At 33.1% G+C, this 21824-nt stretch overlaps 3 protein-coding genes across 3 annotated transcripts; 1 reads left to right on the forward strand and 2 right to left on the reverse strand.

The window, feature by feature from the left end:
- On the forward strand, positions 886–3477 carry LOC109336234 (probable endo-1,3(4)-beta-glucanase ARB_01444). The gene has a single exon (XM_019572702.1). It carries the CDS (start codon positions 923–925, stop codon positions 3215–3217), a length of 2295 nt encoding a protein of 764 aa, XP_019428247.1. The 5' UTR covers positions 886–922; the 3' UTR covers positions 3218–3477.
- Positions 4872–10341, reverse strand: LOC109334966 (isoprenylcysteine alpha-carbonyl methylesterase ICME-like). Its single transcript, XM_019570969.1, has 10 exons — positions 9496–10341; positions 9081–9150; positions 8911–8991; positions 8270–8344; positions 7690–7791; positions 7451–7591; positions 6781–6846; positions 6554–6697; positions 5932–6022; positions 4872–5033 (listed from the first exon to the last, which is right to left on the reverse strand). The coding sequence occupies exons 1-10, from the start codon at positions 9602–9604 to the stop codon at positions 4872–4874; spliced, it is 1041 nt and encodes a 346-aa protein (XP_019426514.1). The 5' UTR covers positions 9605–10341.
- LOC109334967 (isoprenylcysteine alpha-carbonyl methylesterase ICME-like) lies at positions 11212–16012 on the reverse strand. Its single transcript, XM_019570970.1, has 9 exons — positions 15804–16012; positions 14312–14388; positions 13896–13965; positions 13725–13805; positions 13084–13158; positions 12504–12605; positions 12265–12405; positions 11595–11660; positions 11212–11511 (listed from the first exon to the last, which is right to left on the reverse strand). Exons 1-9 carry the CDS (start codon positions 16010–16012, stop codon positions 11301–11303), a joined length of 1032 nt encoding a protein of 343 aa, XP_019426515.1. The 3' UTR covers positions 11212–11300.

Below are 21824 nucleotides of genomic sequence, written 5' to 3' on the forward strand. Positions count from 1 at the left end.
TGTAGTTGAGTTGCCGCCATGTTGCACCATTCCGTCGAGTAGTAGTTGTGTTTATCGCCATTGTCAAGATGGTTGTGGTCGGGGTGATGATAATGGTAATAGTCGAGGTGGTGATGTGTAGTTGTATCTGTTTGTGGTCAAGGTGGTGATGATGTTTACAGTGTGGTTATATATTTTTTAGAATGGTTAATTATGTATAATATAATATAATACAATAACAATAACCAAGCCTTTATCCTACTACTAGGGTATCGGCTACATGGATCGAATAACGTAATAATGCTCTATCATAAATTATGTTCATTGATAATTATATATAATATAATCAAGGACAACCCAGTATACGAGGCTCCCACTTAGTGAGGTTTGGGGAGGGTAGATGTATGCAGTTTACCCGCAAGCGGAGAGGCAATTTTCAGGATTTGAACCTTCACTAACAGCAACCTTACTGCTTCGCCAAGTTCACCATCGAAAAAGGCGGCTCAATACACAAATCTCTCACGTTGTGGGTTCTGAGGATGGTAGACATGCACAACCTTACCCCCCACAAGCAGAGAGACTGCTTCCAAGATTTGAACTCGTGACATGAGTCATTAAATAAATGTTTTAATGATGAGTTTGTCTATTTTTGTTGCATGCCATCCCTTCCTTGAACATTGAGTTGAGAATATCCATTGTACACATGCAAGCCAAGTCCCAAGCATAGCATCAATTCTTCTTTTTGTCATACATTTTTTTCTGGTTTTGTTGTATATTCATAACTTCCTTTCATTTTTTTTCTAAACAATTCCTTTCTTCATACTACTCTCAATTCTTTTCTTTATGCATTAAGTATTATAACCAACCCTTATATATGATTTTGAAGCTAACTTGGCTTGTACCTAATCCATACTCAAACATAGTTTCCAAATCAAAACTCACCATGCTGAAGAGATTCAGAAGAACTATAGAGAGAAAAATTACAAGGCCCTTCAAAGGTAGACCACAACCAGCTTCACTACCTCCACCACCTCCTCCTCCACCACTACCACCACCACCTCCTCCTCCTCCAGCACCACCAACTCTGCCTTCACCTCCACCTCTACCTCCACCTCCACCTCCACCATCACGACCATATTCACCACCACCATCACGACCACATCAACCGCAACTGCTTCTTTCTCCTCCTTCAAAGCAACCAAATACTCCTTTTCTCTTCCCTCAAACACACTCCAGAATTCTCCCTGACCCTTCCATATTTTTCTCTCCAGACCTTGTCTCGAAACCACTCCCTACAAACTCTTTCTTCCAAAATTTTGTCCTAAAAAATGGTGACCAACCTGAGTACATTCACCCTTACCTCATCCAATCCTCAAACTCCTCCCTCTCAATCTCTTACCCATCTCGCTCGGTTAACTCTTCTTTCATTTCCCAAGTTTTCAAACCCCATATCACCATTTCTGCCTCGGAGAAAAACCCAGACTCACATGATAAGCATGTTATCTCTTCCTTCAGTGATCTCAGTGTCACTTTGGACATTCCTTCTTCAAACTTGAGGTTCTTCCTTGTCAGAGGAAGCCCTTTTGTTACGGCATCCGTGACTCGTCCTACTCCACTTTCCATCATAACCCTCCACCACTCCATTGTTTCCTTCACACCGAATAGCTCCCTCAACAAGCACACCATGCAACTCAGCAATGGCCAAACATGGCTCATATACACATCCTCACCAATCATATTGAATCATCGCCCTTATGAGATTACCTCTTATGATTTTTCTGGCATAATAAGGATAGCAGTGTTACCTGATTCCGACCCGAAGTATGAGGCAGTCCTCAACCTGTCCAGTTCTTGTTACCCTGTCTCGGGTGATGCAGCATTCAAAAAGCCTTTCAGTGTGGAATACACATGGGAAAAGAAAGGGTGGGGAGAGTTGTTAATGCTAGCAAATCCTCTTCACCTTAAGCTTTTATCTTCTAATGACTGTAATGCAACTGTTCTTGATGGTTTCAAGTATAGAAGCATTGATGGGGACCTTGTTGGTGTTCTTGGAGACTCATGGCTTTTGAAAGCACACCCTGTTTCTGTTACTTGGCATTCCATAAGAGGTATAAAGGAAGAATACCATAATGAGATTTTTTCGGCTCTTTCGGAAGATGTGGATGCTCTCAGTTCCTCAGGTATAACAACAACATCATGCTACTTTTATGGGAAGGAGATAGCAAGGGCAGCAAGGCTGGCGTTGATAGCTGAAGAGGTGTCTTTCTTTGATGCCATACCGCCGATTCGGAAGTTCTTGAAGGAGAACATTGAGCCATGGTTAGATGGAAATTTCAATGGAAATGGCTTTCTCTATGATGGAAAATGGGGAGGAATTGTTACTAAACAAGGGTCTAAAGATTCAGGTGCTGATTCTGGGTTTGGTATTTATAATAATCATCATTATCAATTAGGGTACTTCCTCTACGGAATCGCAGTGCTTGCAAAGATTGATCCAGCTTGGGGTAGGAAGTATAAGCCTCAAGCCTATTCACTCATGGCAGATTTCATGAACTTGGGAAGAAGATCAAACTCGAATTACACGCGTCTAAGGTGTTTCGACCTTTACAAATTGCACTCTTGGGCTCGAGGGCTAACCGAGTTTGCGGACGGAAGAAATCAAGATAGCACAAGTGAAGCTGTAAATGCATATTACTCTGCAGCATTGATGGGTTTGGCATATGGTGACACCTATCTTATTACGATCGGATCGACACTTGCAGCATTGGAAATTCATGCAGCACAAATGTGGTGGCATGTAAAAGAAGGAGATAAGTTGTATGAGGAAGATTTTACTAGAGAGAACAAGATAGTGGGTGTTCTTTGGGCAAATAAGAGAGATAGTGGACTATGGTATGCTCCATCACATAGGAGAGAATGCAGGCTTGGAATTCAGGTTTTACCTTTAGTTCCTATTACTGAGGCATTGTTCTCAGATGTTGATTATGTTAAGGAACTTGTGGAATGGACTTTGCTTAATATGAATAGAAAAGATGTTGGAGAAGAGTGGAAAGAGTTTGTATATGCTATGGAAGGAACTTATGACAAAGAAAGTGCATTGGAAAATATAAGAAGGTTGAAAGTTTTTGATGATGGGAACTCATTCACTAATTTGTTATGGTGGATTCATAGTAGAGGTGATGTTGAGGAGGAGTTTGGCCATGCAAAACATTGCTGGTTTGACCAATACTGTCATTAAGGAACAGTCGTGAAGCTGGTATTCAACCGAAAATTGGATCGTGAAGCTGGTATTCAACCGAAAATTGGATCGTGATAACTGGTTGGGATCAATATCTGTAGCTATCTCAACAATGCTTAAGCCTTGGTCCGACCAAGTGGGATCCTATAACTTGCTACTTTGCTAGTAGCATATGAAACATGGAAGATGTAAGGTTGAGTGTGAGATATATATTGGTTTCTTGAGTTTATATTACAATATATCAATTTAAATGCAAGGAATAAAGTATCTCCTGGTATAAGGAGATAAATTATTTTCTTATAGCTACTAAAATTATGACATGTGTCATATTTAATTATTTTTTATAAAAATATTTCTAAAGCATAACAAAATAATACACATTTCATATTGGCCGATGTAGATAAGTTATCTTTTGAGATATTTTATTCTCATTAAGTAAGGTGTTGTGTGTTAATGTGGTTTTATGAAAATAAAATTATCTAATATTTTTCAATGTTATTACCATGACAAAAATGAAATCAATTCTATTTAATCATCAATATTTGACTCTTAAGTATAAGTAATAAAAATTAATGATACATAATACATTTATTGTATATAAACTTTTATATACAGTATATAGATATTAGACTATTGTTTTATCCTACTTGATTAAGAAGATGATGCTCACCATCTTATTATACTATAATTTGCATTAGACTTGGAATGTTAAATTTCTCCATTGTCTTGAACTCTTGAACTAGAAAGTTGGTTTATATTATTAAAGGGTTTTAATCCCATTCCTATTTCCTATTAATGTATTGCTCACCAATTTTGAAGAAAGTCATTTTGTGAAGGGATCACCCAAGTTGTTACTTCACTTAACATATTAAATTATAACTATGCCATCGTAAATCAATCTCTGGTAACTAAATTTTCAATATACTTTAATATTAAAATAACATTATATATCCACCCCGTAATTAAATTCATTTTAAAAATAAATTAATATTTTCCTCCTTTTATATAAAACTACCAAAAGAACTCTAACAACATAAAATATTAATCATTTTTTATTTACTTACATTAATTACAAATAAGGAATAAAATCATATAAAGTTATGAGGATTAAGTATTCAATTGGACAAAAAAGAGTAGCTGAGAATTAAATAAAAATTAGAACATAAGACTAATCAAACCTAATTGAATGGAATTGAAACAAGGATAGTGGTGATTTTGCCTTATGAAATTATTGATGTGATTCAAAAGTGTTCAACTATATTGTAATGCCCTATTAACAAAGCTACAATTATCTCTCCAAATAATGATTAATGATACACCGATTATGTATAAATCTTCGTCGATAACCTAAATAAGCAGCATTTAATAGAATTGCACTAGTCAATTTTACATATATCCACCATAGATATACATGTGTTATGTGTATAATAACATGAAGGTAACACCTCTTGCACCCTAAGCAATGAGAAATAAGGAACCTTAACCTATTTCTCCAAAGAAATTTGGTGACTCAATGTATGAAGAGTTTGAGGTATATAAATACTCAAGCCTATGAAGTTCATGAATCAGAATGAATCAGAATGAATCAGAAAAATAATGAGTACAAGATAGACATGTTGGTCAATAAATGTGGAGAAACCTAACATATGCAAGCTTAGAAGGGACTGATTTTGCGAGCCAATTTCAACAAAATCTCGGGAACGAGCCGTCTTCTTGGCGGTGCGGTGGCGTCCTTTGCCAGAGCATCTTCATCATTGGAATGTATATAGGCAACTGCATAATCAAACAGGTCATCTTTACCGCCCCGGAGCGGATCCTGTACAGCATTGTTAAGAATTAGAAATTTAGTAGACAAAACTATAGGATAGTACATTGTTGAATTAGAAAATATAGCCAAAACTAATGGGAAGAACAATTCTAAGAAAGACAATGAGCAATCTGCTATGCAAAAATTGAAAGGATAAAAAGAAAACAAACTAATCAATACAGTTAAACTCTACTGTCTCAGGTTATCAGTGACAGAAATGCATCATGGGTAGCGTACCAACACACCATTGATTTCTCAGCTACTCACTTTAAGAATGTGTTTGTTTGTACTTAATTTGCAAGAACATTGTTGTTAGAAAAATATCACATATCAGACATACACAAGTTGGACAACATTTTTGAAAAAAATCAGCATCTAAAAAGTCACTTGTCCACTTTTAATTAAAAGCTCAAATGAATAGCTTTATGGGAAGTAAGTTTTAAGAGAGATGCAATATAAGAGAGAGAAACTAAACTTTTCAAACAAAATATAACTTCTTTTCTTAAAAATCTACAAAAATCAATTTCTTGTGCTATCTTAAAATCCTTTTTTTTTAAATTCTCAAAACTTATCCAAACACGCCCAAAGTTTTTCATAAGATAAAGCTATAAAGCCATGACTAAAAAATAACTGCACAGGTGAAGCTAAAAGGTCACAGGCCAAGCCTTGCAAACTTTAAGCTTAAGAAACTGACTAAAAGCTTCATTAAGGCTGAAGGGAGATCTATCAAGGGTACCAGCCTATAAATTTTTAATTTTTTAGTTCTGTGTATTGATCCTTTCTCAGGTATGCTTACAGATATAATTGAAAGTTCAAACACCAATTCAAAAGGTGCATTATACAATGTTTGAGTGGCACTAAAGTTTAAAATAAAAGACCAAAGAATTTAGAGTGACTTTTCACTTACTTGGACAAACAAATCTGTATGAGTTTTTCCATCACATAGAATAAGCTCAGCTCTTGCTCCTGCCTTTTTAAGAGCACTAGCAAACCGTTCACTGCAAGCAATCACACATGAATATCGAAAGGAGAAACAAAAGCCCACTGATACTTTGTTGATTAATATGACTCAGAATCTATTACATTTCTATTCATTAGGAAATAAAGAGTCAATATGACAGTTAGGAATATTTCACCTACAATGTTAGAGCACTTATGTGACTCATTATGCTATTCATGTAGAAATTTATTTTTCTGCATCAGTTTTCTTTTCCATGGTGTATAAATCATGTGCCTTGTTGATGAATAAGATAATGTCTTTTACATAACACATTTCCTCTCTGCACATTTGTTTGCTACATAACCAACACACTTTGAGGTAAATACTTGAAACTAGAAAGACAAATATAAGGTTTATGGTATCATTTATAAGAGTAGAGTATTCCATCATGGTGTTTTGTCCATACAAATTTAGACACTTCCCAAAGAAATGAAAGGATTCCCTACAATATCATCTAAACCTTTAGTTGTTTGCTTCAACAAAGTAAAAGAACAGAATATACCAACGAATTTCATGTCTATACACTAACCTGGCAACTGGTGGTATGGAATAGTCATCAGTTCCATGGAATAGAATTATCGGGGGCAAGAGAGGAATGGAATCTTTGATGCATGGATCTTGAATTCTGATTTCAGGTGAAAATTTCTTCAGAGAGTGTTCACCTTCCATTATGCTTCAATTAACATCAAGGTTAGAAGGAGGGGGAAATATTAAAAGCCTCACATTTATGACGAAACTCACTTATTTGGGGCATACCTTAAAAAAATGGAACGATGCAAGCCACGATTGTTGAAGTGGTCGACTAAATCCAATAAGTTGTATCTGTTGACATGTACTGAAAGGGTTAATAGGTAATCCTTGGACATGTATCAGTCATTTATCAGTTAACATAATCAGAAGCACAATTGTGAGTAACCAGACTTTTTCAATCCAAACTAGCCCGAAATCACTCTTGCATATGAACATACACGGTAGATGCAATAACCAATTTGTTTAGCATAGCAATTCGATAGGTGATTGGAGGAGCACACAAGCTATCACAAAACATAGTGATATGCTACTTATTTCAATCTTTTAAGTCACCATCAGTGCTTCCCATCAAAGGAAGGGATTTTGAATATATATTCATGATCAGAAGCCCTTGTCCACTGAGGGATAGTAGTGTCAAAATATTTTAAGTTTTGGTGTAACAATCAGCAATGGCGACTGCAACTAAAAGGTAGAAACCCACTTAACTATTGTACTAAATTAACATCAGCATAAAACAAAATCTACATCAGTAGTGGATGACACTAAGTCCTAATAAGGAAGTCCCTCTATGTTTCATAGCCAGTTCAGAAAGAACTGAGATATAATACTGAAATCAACAATTTGCACACAGTTCAGTACATGCCCATCAAACTCTAAGAAAGCCTTGATGTCTTACCCTCCAGATAAACCAAAATAAGCTTTTATCTGGGAAATGCTCCAAGAAACCGTATCTCCTTTTACAGATTCTCTGATTGCTTGGTCCAATAGAGCACAAGATGAAATATGAGCACCGGCAGATTGCCCCATTAGATAAATCCTATTACATATTTATAAATAAAGATAGAAAAAGATCAATCTCATAGTTGAATGTCTGAAGATATAATAGAAATAACCTCATACAGTAGCATTTGTCACCTATTAGGGTCACCTCCATAATTAGCTATGTTGTTGATGACGAAAGAAATTCCCTGAGAAGCATCATGTACCATGTCACTGATGGTTCCTTGAGGAAAATTTCTGCATTCATGTATAAATGGTGATCTATTTAGTGGTAAACATAGCATGAATTTTGCAAGTTAAATATATCAAAAATGTTATGCACCCAAAACAAATCTACAAAATATGAAGTTATGAACTATATTAGTCTTAGACAAAGGTCAATTACCTTGAAACAACTATATTACATTCTAAGCTGCAAAATATTTGAAGATATCAATTATGGATATACTTATCCTAAGTCTGATGAATTATACTTTTTAATTTACAAACATTAACAAATAATTCAGTTTAAGATATGCATCACCAAACACCATTAAGTTTAGGAAAGAAAAAATTACGGGCATGACACGAAAAAAATCTGTGTAGTTATGAATAGTGTGGATCGATGTCCAAAAACTAGACTGTTTAATGCACCAAATTTGTCCGTTAGAATAGCAACTTGGACCAAAGGTAATTTCTAGACTCAATCTCGCACTGCTTGAACTGAACTAGTTACCTGTAATCAATGCATGCCACTATGATATCTCTTTCCGCTAACTGCAGTCCTAAAAGGGAGCCCCATGCTTTATACCTAAATCAAAATCCAATTAAGATCATTGAACTTAATCAAAGCAAATGATAGATGAACTCATATGATATACAACTAAATTGTTCCCATGTCATTTTTCAGGAGACCAATTATTTTGGCATGGGAATGAGGAAGAATTCAGACAGTCTGATTTTAAAATTCAATTTCACCATGTATACCAATGAGTTCTGTTGAAATTTTCAGCACGTCATCTGCAACATGCAGTTATTTGAAATTAAAGGCTTAAAGCACATACAAAATAGCTTGCAACTCCAAAAGGTACACGGCATTTCCAACAGGATAGGAAGTTCTTGCACTATAACTAAGATGATGAAATTATTCAAAATACAATCCTGAACTTGTCTTCCAAATTTGAAATTGAAACATATAGACTATTGGGACGGAGTTTCGTTCTTGCGACATCGGCAGCAGTGTGCTATTGCAGTGATGGAAAGGCTTAGCATGACAAAGAAATTACAGAGTATCTTATGTGTTGAATAAGAACCAATACCATAGTAAATTAACACATGAATTCTAGCAAAGCCATGTAGGTATTTCAAAACACTCACCCAATAATCCATGCTCCCCCAGTTACAAATATCATAACAGGCATAGGTTTATGAGTATCAGTAGGTAGATACAGATCCAACCTGCAAAACCACAATTTACAAGAATATTATGTACACAGTAGAAGAAATGACCAGCGTCAACGGATAGATTTACCGCTGTTTCAATTTACCTGTTTCTTGGCTGATCTCCATAAACAATGCTTCGCTTTACCTTGCTTGAGAAGAAATAAGAAAACGCAACTGCAGAAAGTCAACAGTAAGCACAGGGAAGAAAACAAACAAAAGAGTCATTCAGTAATGTTGCTACAAACAAAATTTGTGTGTGGAAAGACAGGCAGCAGCATGGAACATAGAGGAATCGAGCATCGGAACAGGCAATATGGGAATCAGAACATGATAAAGGAAGATTAACATTGGGCATATCACTAAGACACTGACTATTTTAATAAAAATGCTATATCCATGAAGTTGAAGCTGCCAAACTAAATTTGCAAAGCTTAACATTTATCATTATTTAATTTTATAAGCAACATTTACCATTATTGGAGATAAGAATGGAGAACTGCAAAATTACATAAAACAAACCTTGCAGAAAACCAGGCATAAGTAGCATGGCATAACATGCAAGGGCAAGAAATCTCGAAATCCAGCGGTAACCAATCCTGAGAAAACGTATCAATATAAAATCAGGCATGCCACAAGTAAAAAACAGTAGTAAAATTAATGTCACAACAGAAGAATACTTGTTGCTATAAATATAGTCTTTGATCAGAAGCTTTGTGAATATGGCCTGGAGGAATGCTAAAACTTTTCGTGGGCAACATTAGTATCCGCGTATTCTTTCGAATAGCATTACCTGCTTTTTTATTCTTCTCTGGGAGTTTAAGGCAGACATTACAGTACCTTGTAGGAACTTAGACAAATCCAGCCAAATACTAATAAAGTAATGAGCTTTTCCCAAATTTGGTTGATGCATAAGAACTGTTCTAGGATCACCGATAAGATTATGACAAAAAACTAATAGACAACTGTTTTAAAACAGGTTCGAGAAAGCAGAGAATAGAGGGGTCTTGCTTGAAGTTCACCAATTTAAGTTTTGCATAAGACAATCTCTTTCTGAAAATTGGATGTGGCTGATACTTTAAGCTTCATCTTCCATGTATTTACTACTGAGGCAGAGGCACTGCAATCTTCCCATTTACATTTAATGTTTTGGCAGTATATTTTCCATCAGTATATTGCTATTTTCCCTTTCGCCAACTCGTGTTACTTTTCTACAATAAGTTTACTAACAAATATAGGTCTTGTTCTTCTTGCTTTGGCTTATCTGGTGCAATAATCACTTGAAAAACATGTTTACACCATTTGGATGAGCTTATTAAACAACCTTCGAAGCCTCTATATTTTTATTTATTCTTTGTGCTTATTTTCGTAAGCTTGAAAATTGAAGCTTATGAGAAAATTTGAGAAAACAAAGAATTAGACGGTAGTTGTTTACATATTAACTTATAAATTCTTTATTTTTCCCTTATTTAATAAGCTCTATAATCAAATAAGTACTTCTTACAGTCATCCATCCAAACAAGGCCTATCCAAAGGGTAAAAACCTCGATTTGAACTCGTGACCTTGTAGATACATTGAGTCTCACCTTGTTTGCTATAGCTAGCTGAAAGCTTATAAGCTAAGCCCAAGTGTGTTTTGTAACACCACCAAGTAGCTTTTAAGCTAGTTAGCAAAAATAATCTAGTTGTTGGTAATTGGTAAAGAGGCTTATTACAATAAGCTACATGCTATAAGCTCAAATTTGATAAGCTAGGGGCTTATGTCGTTTTACACACATTAGCTAATTTTATCAAAATTCAATTAGCTATTTTATCGGCTTTCAACTTTTGGCTCCTAACTTAGAAGAACTTTGCTAGCTTATAAGTTTCCAGCTAGATTATAAGCTTTTATCTAATTATGGCAATTAAAGCCATGAAAACCAATAAGCTAACTAATTGAATCAAAACTATTTCGTGAGACTAACTTCAAATCTAACTAATATGTGTAAAATAATATAAACCTTTCATAAGCTTCTCAAGTAAGTTATCAAATACAAATTTACGAATTCTTGACTTACTGAAATAACTTTATATTTCTCTAACACCACACAAAAAAGTAGCTTGTTGATGAATAAGATAATGTCTTTTACATAACACATTTCCTCTCTGCACATTTGTTTGCTACATAACCAACACACTTTGAGGTAAATACTTGAAACTAGAAAGACAAATATAAGGTTTATGGTATCATTTATAAGAGTAGAGTATTCCATCATGGTGTTTTGTCCATACAAATTTAGACACTTCCCAAAGAAATGAAAGGATTCCCTACAATATCATCTAAACCTTTAGTTGTTTGCTTCAACAAAGTAAAAGAACAGAATATACCAACGAATTTCATGTCTATACACTAACCTGGCAACTGGTGGTATGGAATAGTCATCAGTTCCATGGAATAGAATTATCGGGGGCAAGAGAGGAATGGAATCTTTGATGCATGGATCTTGAATTCTGATTTCAGGTGAAAATTTCTTCAGAGAGTGTTCACCTTCCATTATGCTTCAATTAACATCAAGGTTAGAAGGAGGGGGAAATATTAAAAGCCTCACATTTATGACGAAACTCACTTATTTGGGGCATACCTTAAAAAAATGGAACGATGCAAGCCACGATTGTTGAAGTGGTCGACTAAATCCAATAAGTTGTATCTGTTGACATGTACTGAAAGGGTTAATAGGTAATCCTTGGACATGTATCAGTCATTTATCAGTTAACATAATCAGAAGCACAATTGTGAGTAACCAGACTTTTTCAATCCAAACTAGCCCGAAATCACTCTTGCATATGAACATACACGGTAGATGCAATAACCAATTTGTTTAGCATAGCAATTCGATAGGTGATTGGAGGAGCACACAAGCTATCACAAAACATAGTGATATGCTACTTATTTCAATCTTTTAAGTCACCATCAGTGCTTCCCATCAAAGGAAGGGATTTTGAATATATATTCATGATCAGAAGCCCTTGTCCACTGAGGGATAGTAGTGTCAAAATATTTTAAGTTTTGGTGTAACAATCAGCAATGGCGACTGCAACTAAAAGGTAGAAACCCACTTAACTATTGTACTAAATTAACATCAGCATAAAACAAAATCTACATCAGTAGTGGATGACACTAAGTCCTAATAAGGAAGTCCCTCTATGTTTCATAGCCAGTTCAGAAAGAACTGAGATATAATACTGAAATCAACAATTTGCACACAGTTCAGTACATGCCCATCAAACTCTAAGAAAGCCTTGATGTCTTACCCTCCAGATAAACCAAAATAAGCTTTTATCTGGGAAATGCTCCAAGAAACCGTATCTCCTTTTACAGATTCTCTGATTGCTTGGTCCAATAGAGCACAAGATGAAATATGAGCACCGGCAGATTGCCCCATTAGATAAATCCTATTACATATTTATAAATAAAGATAGAAAAAGATCAATCTCATAGTTGAATGTCTGAAGATATAATAGAAATAACCTCATACAGTAGCATTTGTCACCTATTAGGGTCACCTCCATAATTAGCTATGTTGTTGATGACGAAAGAAATTCCCTGAGAAGCATCATGTACCATGTCACTGATGGTTCCTTGAGGAAAATTTCTGCATTCATGTATAAATGGTGATCTATTTAGTGGTAAACATAGCATGAATTTTGCAAGTTAAATATATCAAAAATGTTATGCACCCAAAACAAATCTACAAAATATGAAGTTATGAACTATATTAGTCTTAGACAAAGGTCAATTACCTTGAAACAACTATATTACATTCTAAGCTGCAAAATATTTGAAGATATCAATTATGGATATACTTATCCTAAGTCTGATGAATTATACTTTTTAATTTACAAACATTAACAAATAATTCAGTTTAAGATATGCATCACCAAACACCATTAAGTTTAGGAAAGAAAAAATTACGGGCATGACACGAAAAAAATCTGTGTAGTTATGAATAGTGTGGATCGATGTCCAAAAACTAGACTGTTTAATGCACCAAATTTGTCCGTTAGAATAGCAACTTGGACCAAAGGTAATTTCTAGACTCAATCTCGCACTGCTTGAACTGAACTAGTTACCTGTAATCAATGCATGCCACTATGATATCTCTTTCCGCTAACTGCAGTCCTAAAAGGGAGCCCCATGCTTTATACCTAAATCAAAATCCAATTAAGATCATTGAACTTAATCAAAGCAAATGATAGATGAACTCATATGATATACAACTAAATTGTTCCCATGTCATTTTTCAGGAGACCAATTATTTTGGCATGGGAATGAGGAAGAATTCAGACAGTCTGATTTTAAAATTCAATTTCACCATGTATACCAATGAGTTCTGTTGAAATTTTCAGCACGTCATCTGCAACATGCAGTTATTTGAAATTAAAGGCTTAAAGCACATACAAAATAGCTTGCAACTCCAAAAGGTACACGGCATTTCCAACAGGATAGGAAGTTCTTGCACTATAACTAAGATGATGAAATTATTCAAAATACAATCCTGAACTTGTCTTCCAAATTTGAAATTGAAACATATAGACTATTGGGACGGAGTTTCGTTCTTGCGACATCGGCAGCAGTGTGCTATTGCAGTGATGGAAAGGCTTAGCATGACAAAGAAATTACAGAGTATCTTATGTGTTGAATAAGAACCAATACCATAGTAAATTAACACATGAATTCTAGCAAAGCCATGTAGGTATTTCAAAACACTCACCCAATAATCCATGCTCCCCCAGTTACAAATATCATAACAGGCATAGGTTTATGAGTATCAGTAGGTAGATACAGATCCAACCTGCAAAACCACAATTTACAAGAATATTATGTACACAGTAGAGGGAAATGACCAACGTGACAGGATAGATTTACAGGTGTTTCATTTTACCTGTTTCTTGGCTGATCTCCATAAACAATGCTCCGCTTTACCTTGCTTGAGAAGAAATAACAAAGCGCAACTGCAGAAAGTCAAGAGCAAGCACAGGGAAGAAAACAAGCAAAAGAGCCATTCAGTAATGTTGCTACACACAAATTTTGTGTGGAAAGACAAGTGGCAGCATCGAACATAGAGGAATTGAGCATCAGAACAGGCAATAGGGGAATACAAACATGATAACACAAGATTATCAATGGGCATATCGCTAAGACAATGACTATTTTAAATAAATAGCCATATCCATATAGTTGAAGCTGCCTGAGTAAATTTACAAAGCTTAACATTTACCGATATTATTTTTATTTTTAAGCAACATTCACCATTGTTGGATATAAGATAAGGGAACTGCAAAATTACATTAAACAAACCTTGTAGAAAACCAGGCATAAGTAGCATGGCATAACATGCAAGGGCAAGAAATCTCGAAATCCAGCGGTAACCAATCCTGAGAAAACGTATCAATATAAAATCAGGCATGCCACAAGTAAAAAACAGTAGTAAAATTAATGTCACAACAGAAGAATACTTGTTGCTATAAATATAGTCTTTGATCAGAAGCTTATGCTAAAACTTTCTGGACCAACATTAGTATCTGCTTATTCTTCCAAATAGCATTACATGCTTTTTTTATTCTTCTCTTCTCTAGGAGTTTAAGGCAGACATTACAGTACCTTTTAGGAATTTAGACAAATTCAGCCAAGTACCGATGAAATACTGAGCTTTTCCCAAATTTGGTTAATGCGAGTATATGAACTGTTTTAGGATCAAAGATAAGATTACGGAAAAAAGACTAACGGACAACTGTTTTGAAAAAGGTTGGACCACACATGTTCGAGAATGCAGTGATAGGGGTCAAGTTTGCATGAGACCATCTCCTTCTGTAAATTGGAGGTGGCTGATACTTTCAGCTTCCTCTTCCATGTATTGACTGCAACTTTTCTATTTACATTTAATGCTTGGGAAGTATATTTTTTTCCATTAGTATGTTACTACTTTCGCTTTTGCCTACTCTTGTGTTACTTTTCCTACAATAAATTTACTAACAAATAGAGTTCATGTTCTTACTTTGGCTTATATGCTGCAATAATCACTTATGAAGCATTTTTAGACCATTTGGATAAATGGATGAGCTTATTAAACAACTTTTGAAGCCTATACATTTGTACTTATTCTTTTTACTTATTGTCATAAGCCCCTTGCATATGAACATAAGCTAGCCTATGAGTTTATTAGTTATGAGCTTATGTCATTTTACACCTATTAGTTTGCTTATCAACTAACTTTATCAAATAGTTCAATTTATTCACCTTTTAACTTTTGACTCTTAACTTATGGGCACTTAGCTAGCTTATAAGTTTCTATATAGATTATAAATTTTTAGCTAGCTTATTAACTAGTTCACTAGTTGTGCCAAAGAAAGCTACAAAAGTCAATAAGCTAGCTAATTGAATAAAATTGATTGATAAGATTAGCTAATCGATAAAAAACATGAACCTACCAAGTTCTAACAATTACGGAAAACTACTCAAAAGAAGATATTTATTTAATTATATAAGAACATTCTAGAAAAGTAAAATATTTATTTAATTATATACTAATAATTATCTATATCCTTTTTTTCTAAAGAGTCTATATTAATCCTGCTAATTTTAATTTATAAGTTGATAAGGTAACTCGTAATCTCACAAATAATGATTATTTTTTGTCAAATAAACAAGTTACTCAAACCAATGTACACGTTCTGAAAATATACTATAAGATTGTGTAAAGCTACTACAAAAAAAAACTCCTATATACATGGAAAACATAATTAAAATGAAAAAAAATCAAATAAATAAATCAAACATGAAAAATACGTACCCGAGATACTGAAGAAGAGTGAAAGTGAGACCAGTAATCAAGTAGGTTTCTGTGGCGACGTGACCGATGTCTTTCCTGAAAGAAGCGACGTGACTGTTTTCTCCGGCGAATCGACGAGGCTTCTCACGGCGGTTGTTGGAAACGGAGTCTGTGGTGTCAACGTCAACCGCCGCCGGGATGACGCGGCGGCGATCGTTGAGCGTGGTCATCGCCGGTGACGGTTATCAAGTTGGAGCGTGTGAATGGATCGAATGAAATTATTGCATGCCTAGATTTGAGTTGCGTAGTTTTCGGAGGGAATATTAATTGCTATAAAACATTTACTTAAAATTGAATTTTTTTTGTTTTCCGAATGTATCCACTTGCACTAGAGGCACTACTGTCAGAGCCCGAAACATTCATAAGTATGTGAGGCTAATTCTTTCAACAGACATTTTTTCATTCACAAAACTCAAACTCGAGAACTTGCTTAAAAAAATCAAGCATGTATCACTTGAACCAACGCCAATTGATTAGTAAATTTAATATGATAGTATAACATCAATTCACTTTCCTTGTAAAGATTTAATACATGTGAGTAAAAATAATGTATTAACAATTATTGTTGTTACATGTATTTTTCTCTATTAAAAATATATGTACTGACAATATATATATTTTATACATTATTATTGTATTATTTATTATTTATATTTAATTATATTACACTTCAAAAAATTATCTTAATAAATAGTGAATAATATATAAAAAATATATAAATTTTTACACTAGATATATTACACTCTAATATTAACTAAAAGATTTGTATTTTTATAAAAGTTTTGGTGAATGCACTCTCTCATCAAAATCATGGCATGCCAACTATCAATCATACTAGGAAAGTACTTATTTATCTCATATCTTTTAAATATTTTGATCTTTTGGAAACTTAATAAATATTTATACTATTTTCTATTATTTTTGCACCTCTTATTTTTTCATTTATTTTTAATTTAGTTTTTAAAATTCCTAGGACCGATAACTACAAACCTCAAAAAGGATTAATTCTTTACTCAACCGGGTGAAAGGATACTCTTGGCAGTACAAAAAATATTGATTTCTAATATATATTAAATGATGTTACTTTAATCAAATTGTATCAATATTCAATACCATTTAGTAATTTTCTTTATTAAATTATGCACATAATTTTGATGTCAACCTTATGCTTTGAAGTAAACCATACACATTTTATATTCTATTACTTAATTGCTAAGAAACTAACCTTTTTGAATTACAATTTGACCTGGGGTGAAATCTTTTTTTTTTTGTTACAAGTAGAAAATTTGTAATGTGAATAGCATTATTTTCCTTTGTTGGTGTTGAATAGCTATGATTTTGTATATGATAATAATGAAAATAAAACAAAAATAATTTACACAGTTGAATTTTGTTAGATATTAGAAGAATTCAACATAAATATTTATATGTATACTATATATAAAAGCAAAGAATAATATAACTTTCATTATGGTGTAATTTTTACTTCCTGTTTTATATTTAACATTATTTTATATTTATAAAAAACTATATATTTTAACTAAAAAATATAATATAAAATACACTCAACCCAACAAATATATTTTAATTCTAAAAAATAAAATATATAAAAATTGAACATTTAGTATCATTAATATTCACCGACATATACGAAATGCCTAGAGAGTAGAGACACTAATTTATTAATAAAATGAAAATCATCCTGATTGTGTGTATTTATTAATATCTGAACGTGCAGCTTGATGTAGATGGGGGAAAATAGTAGTTTTTATTTGAGAGATGCCTTTTTGTTTGTACTTTATAGGGTTATCACATGGTCCATTATTATTTTAGAGTTTTTAGGTTCACTCACTATTTATCACCATTCTTATGCATTTTCCTTACTTTTCTTTATTTTTTATGGGAGAAGATTCACTCACTCTGAAAGTAAGTTAAAAAATATATTATACATTTTAATCATTCATTCTAAAAAAATTCAATTATTTAAATTAGTAAGTAGATATGAATCATTAGATTTTTATAGAATAGATGACTAAGATATTTTATTCTTATTTAATACTCATTTGGTTTTCAAAGCGTATGATGTTTAAAATTATTTACGTAGTTTAAGAATTCTATAAATAATGTATTTACATATTAATCATCATTCTTATATTCTTATGCATTTTCCTTACTTTCTACTCAAGTTAAAAAATATATTATATATTTTATTTATTTATTTTGGGAAAATCCAATTATTTAAATTATTGAGTAGATATGAACCATTATATTTTCATAGAATGAATGATTAAGATATGAAATATTTTTTTTGAAGTCTGAAATAAGTGATCCCTCCCTTTTTTTTCTAATAATCTCATTCTTATTTAATACTCATATGGTTTTCAATGTTTTTTGTTGGAATGTTTGAAATATGTTATTATATGAAGTCTCACATTGCTTAGAATTAGAATAGAGTAGATTATCAATGTTATATATTGGACTCAGATTATAATGTGCACCAAATATAAGCACCAGATAGAAACACCAGAAACACCTAATGGGCAGGTGGGCTCATGGGGTGTGTTAGGGTTTGTAATCTTTATTCTCTAATAATATCTTGGTAGTCGCTCAACGCTCCTAGGGACGTAGGCACAATTGGCCGAACTCCGTTAACAAATTCTCTTGTTTATTCTCTTGTATTTATTCATGTATTGGGTTAGGATCAAGGTGGAGATAGGAACTCATATGTTGAGTTTGACACAGAGACAGATGCTGACAATATCTCTAGATGTTGAGAGAATATTCTCATTTGAGATGAGGTGAAATATCCTAATGGCGTGTCTGAGACGTCATAGTGAAGAATGTTAATTATTAGTATATCCATAAAAGCACACAGGCGTTGACTAATTTTGATGTTGTTAACATGCGCATTGGGTTTGATGCAAGTTATAACACGAGCATTGGTAGAGATGCAGGGGTGTGACATGGGCATTGGCTTGGATGCAAGGATATGACACAGACATTAGTTAGCATTGAAGCAAGGTGTGCTGTGGGTATACTCCTTATGGTGGAGTATGATAGTTCTTTTGAACTAGGATTGTCGGAGTAGACAATGGTGGTAGCGGTTGAAGCTTTCCGAGGAAGCTTCAAGGTTGAGTTTGACTGAGTATTGAAGAGGACGATTGTTGGTGAACTTTTATATAGATGTTCCAACATATCGAAAGACTTCCTAGCAATAGTTGGCTAGGCGGCGTGTTCATTTGATGGTGGTACAGGAAGTTGCACTACAAGTTGTAGAGCTAGGCTCTTGATAACATCGTCAAGGATACTCATAAGGTCTATGCTGTAGGGACAGTTAAAGAGTATTAGACAGTGAAAAAGGTGGAGTCATATATTCGCTAAGGTGGAGATTTCTGTGTAGATTTCCTAAGGAGCGAGATATTCGTCTATTTCAATCATGGAGATTGTTGGGGATGCTTGAAATATGTTATTATATAAAGTCTCACATTGCATAGAAATAGAATAGAGTAGAATATCAATGTTATATATTGGACTCAGGTCCATTGTTATAATATAATATGTATGAGATATAAGCATCAAAGAGAAGCACCTCGTGGACAGGTGAGCTCATTACTGTGCTAGAGTTTGTAATCCTTATTCTCTAATAATATCTTGGTAGCCGCTCAACGCTCCCGGGATGTAGGCACAATTGGCCGAATCCCGTTAACAAATTCTCTTGTTTCTTCTTTTCTATTTATGTTATGCTTTTATTTGATTGCTTGTGGCTAACGCTGCGCAACGATCGTTTCCGCTGCACCAAGACTTTTGATGTTTAAAATTATCTACATAGTTTAAGAATTAGATAAATAATGTAATAGTTAAATACACCTAGACTAAAATATCTTTATTAAATTTTTATATATGTTCCATAATTAATGTTTTAAAATATATTTAATGTAATTTCCAATACAATTTAACTTTCTAGCATAACACTCATTCCAAAGAGACAATAACATACTGAAAAATGAAGTATAATTTGGAACAAGAAGTAAAAGTAGATATATTCGAGTTTATAAAAACAATTTTTTTGAAAGGGAATATGATCCTTAATAAAACTCTTATTGAAAATAAGAATACGTAAAAATTATAAAGACATTTAATATAGGCAAATGAGTAAAGAAAAAAATAAATAAAAAATATTTTATATAAAGAATCATGAAAATATTGATATGGTATAAAATCTTCTTATCTTATAATAAAGATACGGATAGTGTTTAATATAGTCACTATTTTATTTTTTAACATGTTTTGTATTTATTATTGTCTATATACTTGTGTTTTCCTCACAAGAAATGTTGACTCTTTTCAACTATTTCCATTTTTAAATACCTCTAGTTTTTTATTATGTAAAACATACAAATCTTATAAGGATTAACCCATCCATTTGTAAAGTTTGGTATTACAAACATGGTACTGATAAAATAATTTTTCAATTCATTAAAAAAAATCAATATTGTGTTATCACATTACTCTAAAAGAGGGAACATCAATTTAAATGAGCAATATGGAAAGTGAACACTTTTTAAAATTTGTTATTTTATTCACTCGATTTTAAAAGTCGACTTTTCAAATTAGTCTTATAGGTCAACCGATTTTAAAACTCACTTTCCATATTGGATAAAGAATATCTAATCTTGAAATTATTCCATCTTGGATAATGCTTGACACTACATATTGACCAGTGTTTTAGTGTTTGCCTTGAGTTAAAATAATGGAAAGGTTGGAGTCTCAGATATTATCAAGATTCGTGTAAATTGTTAATGATGAAAACTACGTCCCTTTTGACAAAGACCGAAAATGAGGATGAAATGATGAAAGGTTACAATAAGAATTTAGATGAAATTTCATACATTATGTCTTAATTTTGTATTAAAATTTAATCTCTTAATTTGTTTTATTAACAATTACTATATGTCTTAAGTTTTGATCAACAAATAATTACATTTGTGTATTATCAAAATATTGAAATTATAATCTTTGTTTGGTTGAATATGTTTTCCTATTCAAACATATATAAACAACTATCGTCTGCCCAAAACTACAAATTATAATAATGTAATCAAAACACTTAATAAAATTGATTAAATTATGCCATTGGTGAAGCATGTATGTGTTGATATAAACTCTTACAAAATCAATTACCTTCTCAGAAAGAATAAACCTGTAATTTTTTATTTGATTGTATTTTGACACTTCTTTAAAAGTGTGATATTCTTGAAGTGAAAAAATTGGATTCACGATAAACTTATGATAATGTTCATAGGGGTAACTATTGCGAGATAATTTTAATTGATGAAAAAATGCTGTAACAATTGAACAAATAAATGATTGAAGAATATGCATGTAAAAACTTTCAAAGTGTATGTTACCATACTAACCTTTAAGCTTGATTCGCTCCCACCAATTTAAGTATGTTGGATGCAAATGGGATGAACGGCGAATCCCATTCAAGATAATTTGAAAAAACCTTGATATGTTTTGCACAAACACAACATACGTATCTTTCAATAATAATTTACAAACTTATGTTTCATACACTTCTTTCATGCATTAGAGTAATGAAAGATAATTTCTTAGATATGAAAAATTCCGATGATCCCATTATGCCTTCAAGTGTTTATAGAGAAGTTCATATCACTTGGTGGAAAGAAACATTCTTAGAATGCTGCACTAATTTACGAATGACTATATATTAAAACCTTTCAGATTCGCTAATAGCCTAGCTACAAACACACTCTTTGGGAGGTGATTGTTTCTTGGTTCGAGTCCCACTAGATGTATCCCTTCATTTTTATTTCTACGCGATATACAACAACTATGCTAAACGACATCTTTCATAAACCATCTATAATATATTTATACTCATACATGAATTCAGATATTTTGGAAATATCTTTCACAACTAAGACAAAGAACCCAATATGTATTCCATTTAAAAAATAT

Source organism: Lupinus angustifolius, chromosome LG20, assembly GCF_001865875.1.
Source record: "Lupinus angustifolius cultivar Tanjil chromosome LG20, LupAngTanjil_v1.0, whole genome shotgun sequence".
Taxonomy (NCBI): Eukaryota; Viridiplantae; Streptophyta; class Magnoliopsida; order Fabales; family Fabaceae; genus Lupinus; species Lupinus angustifolius.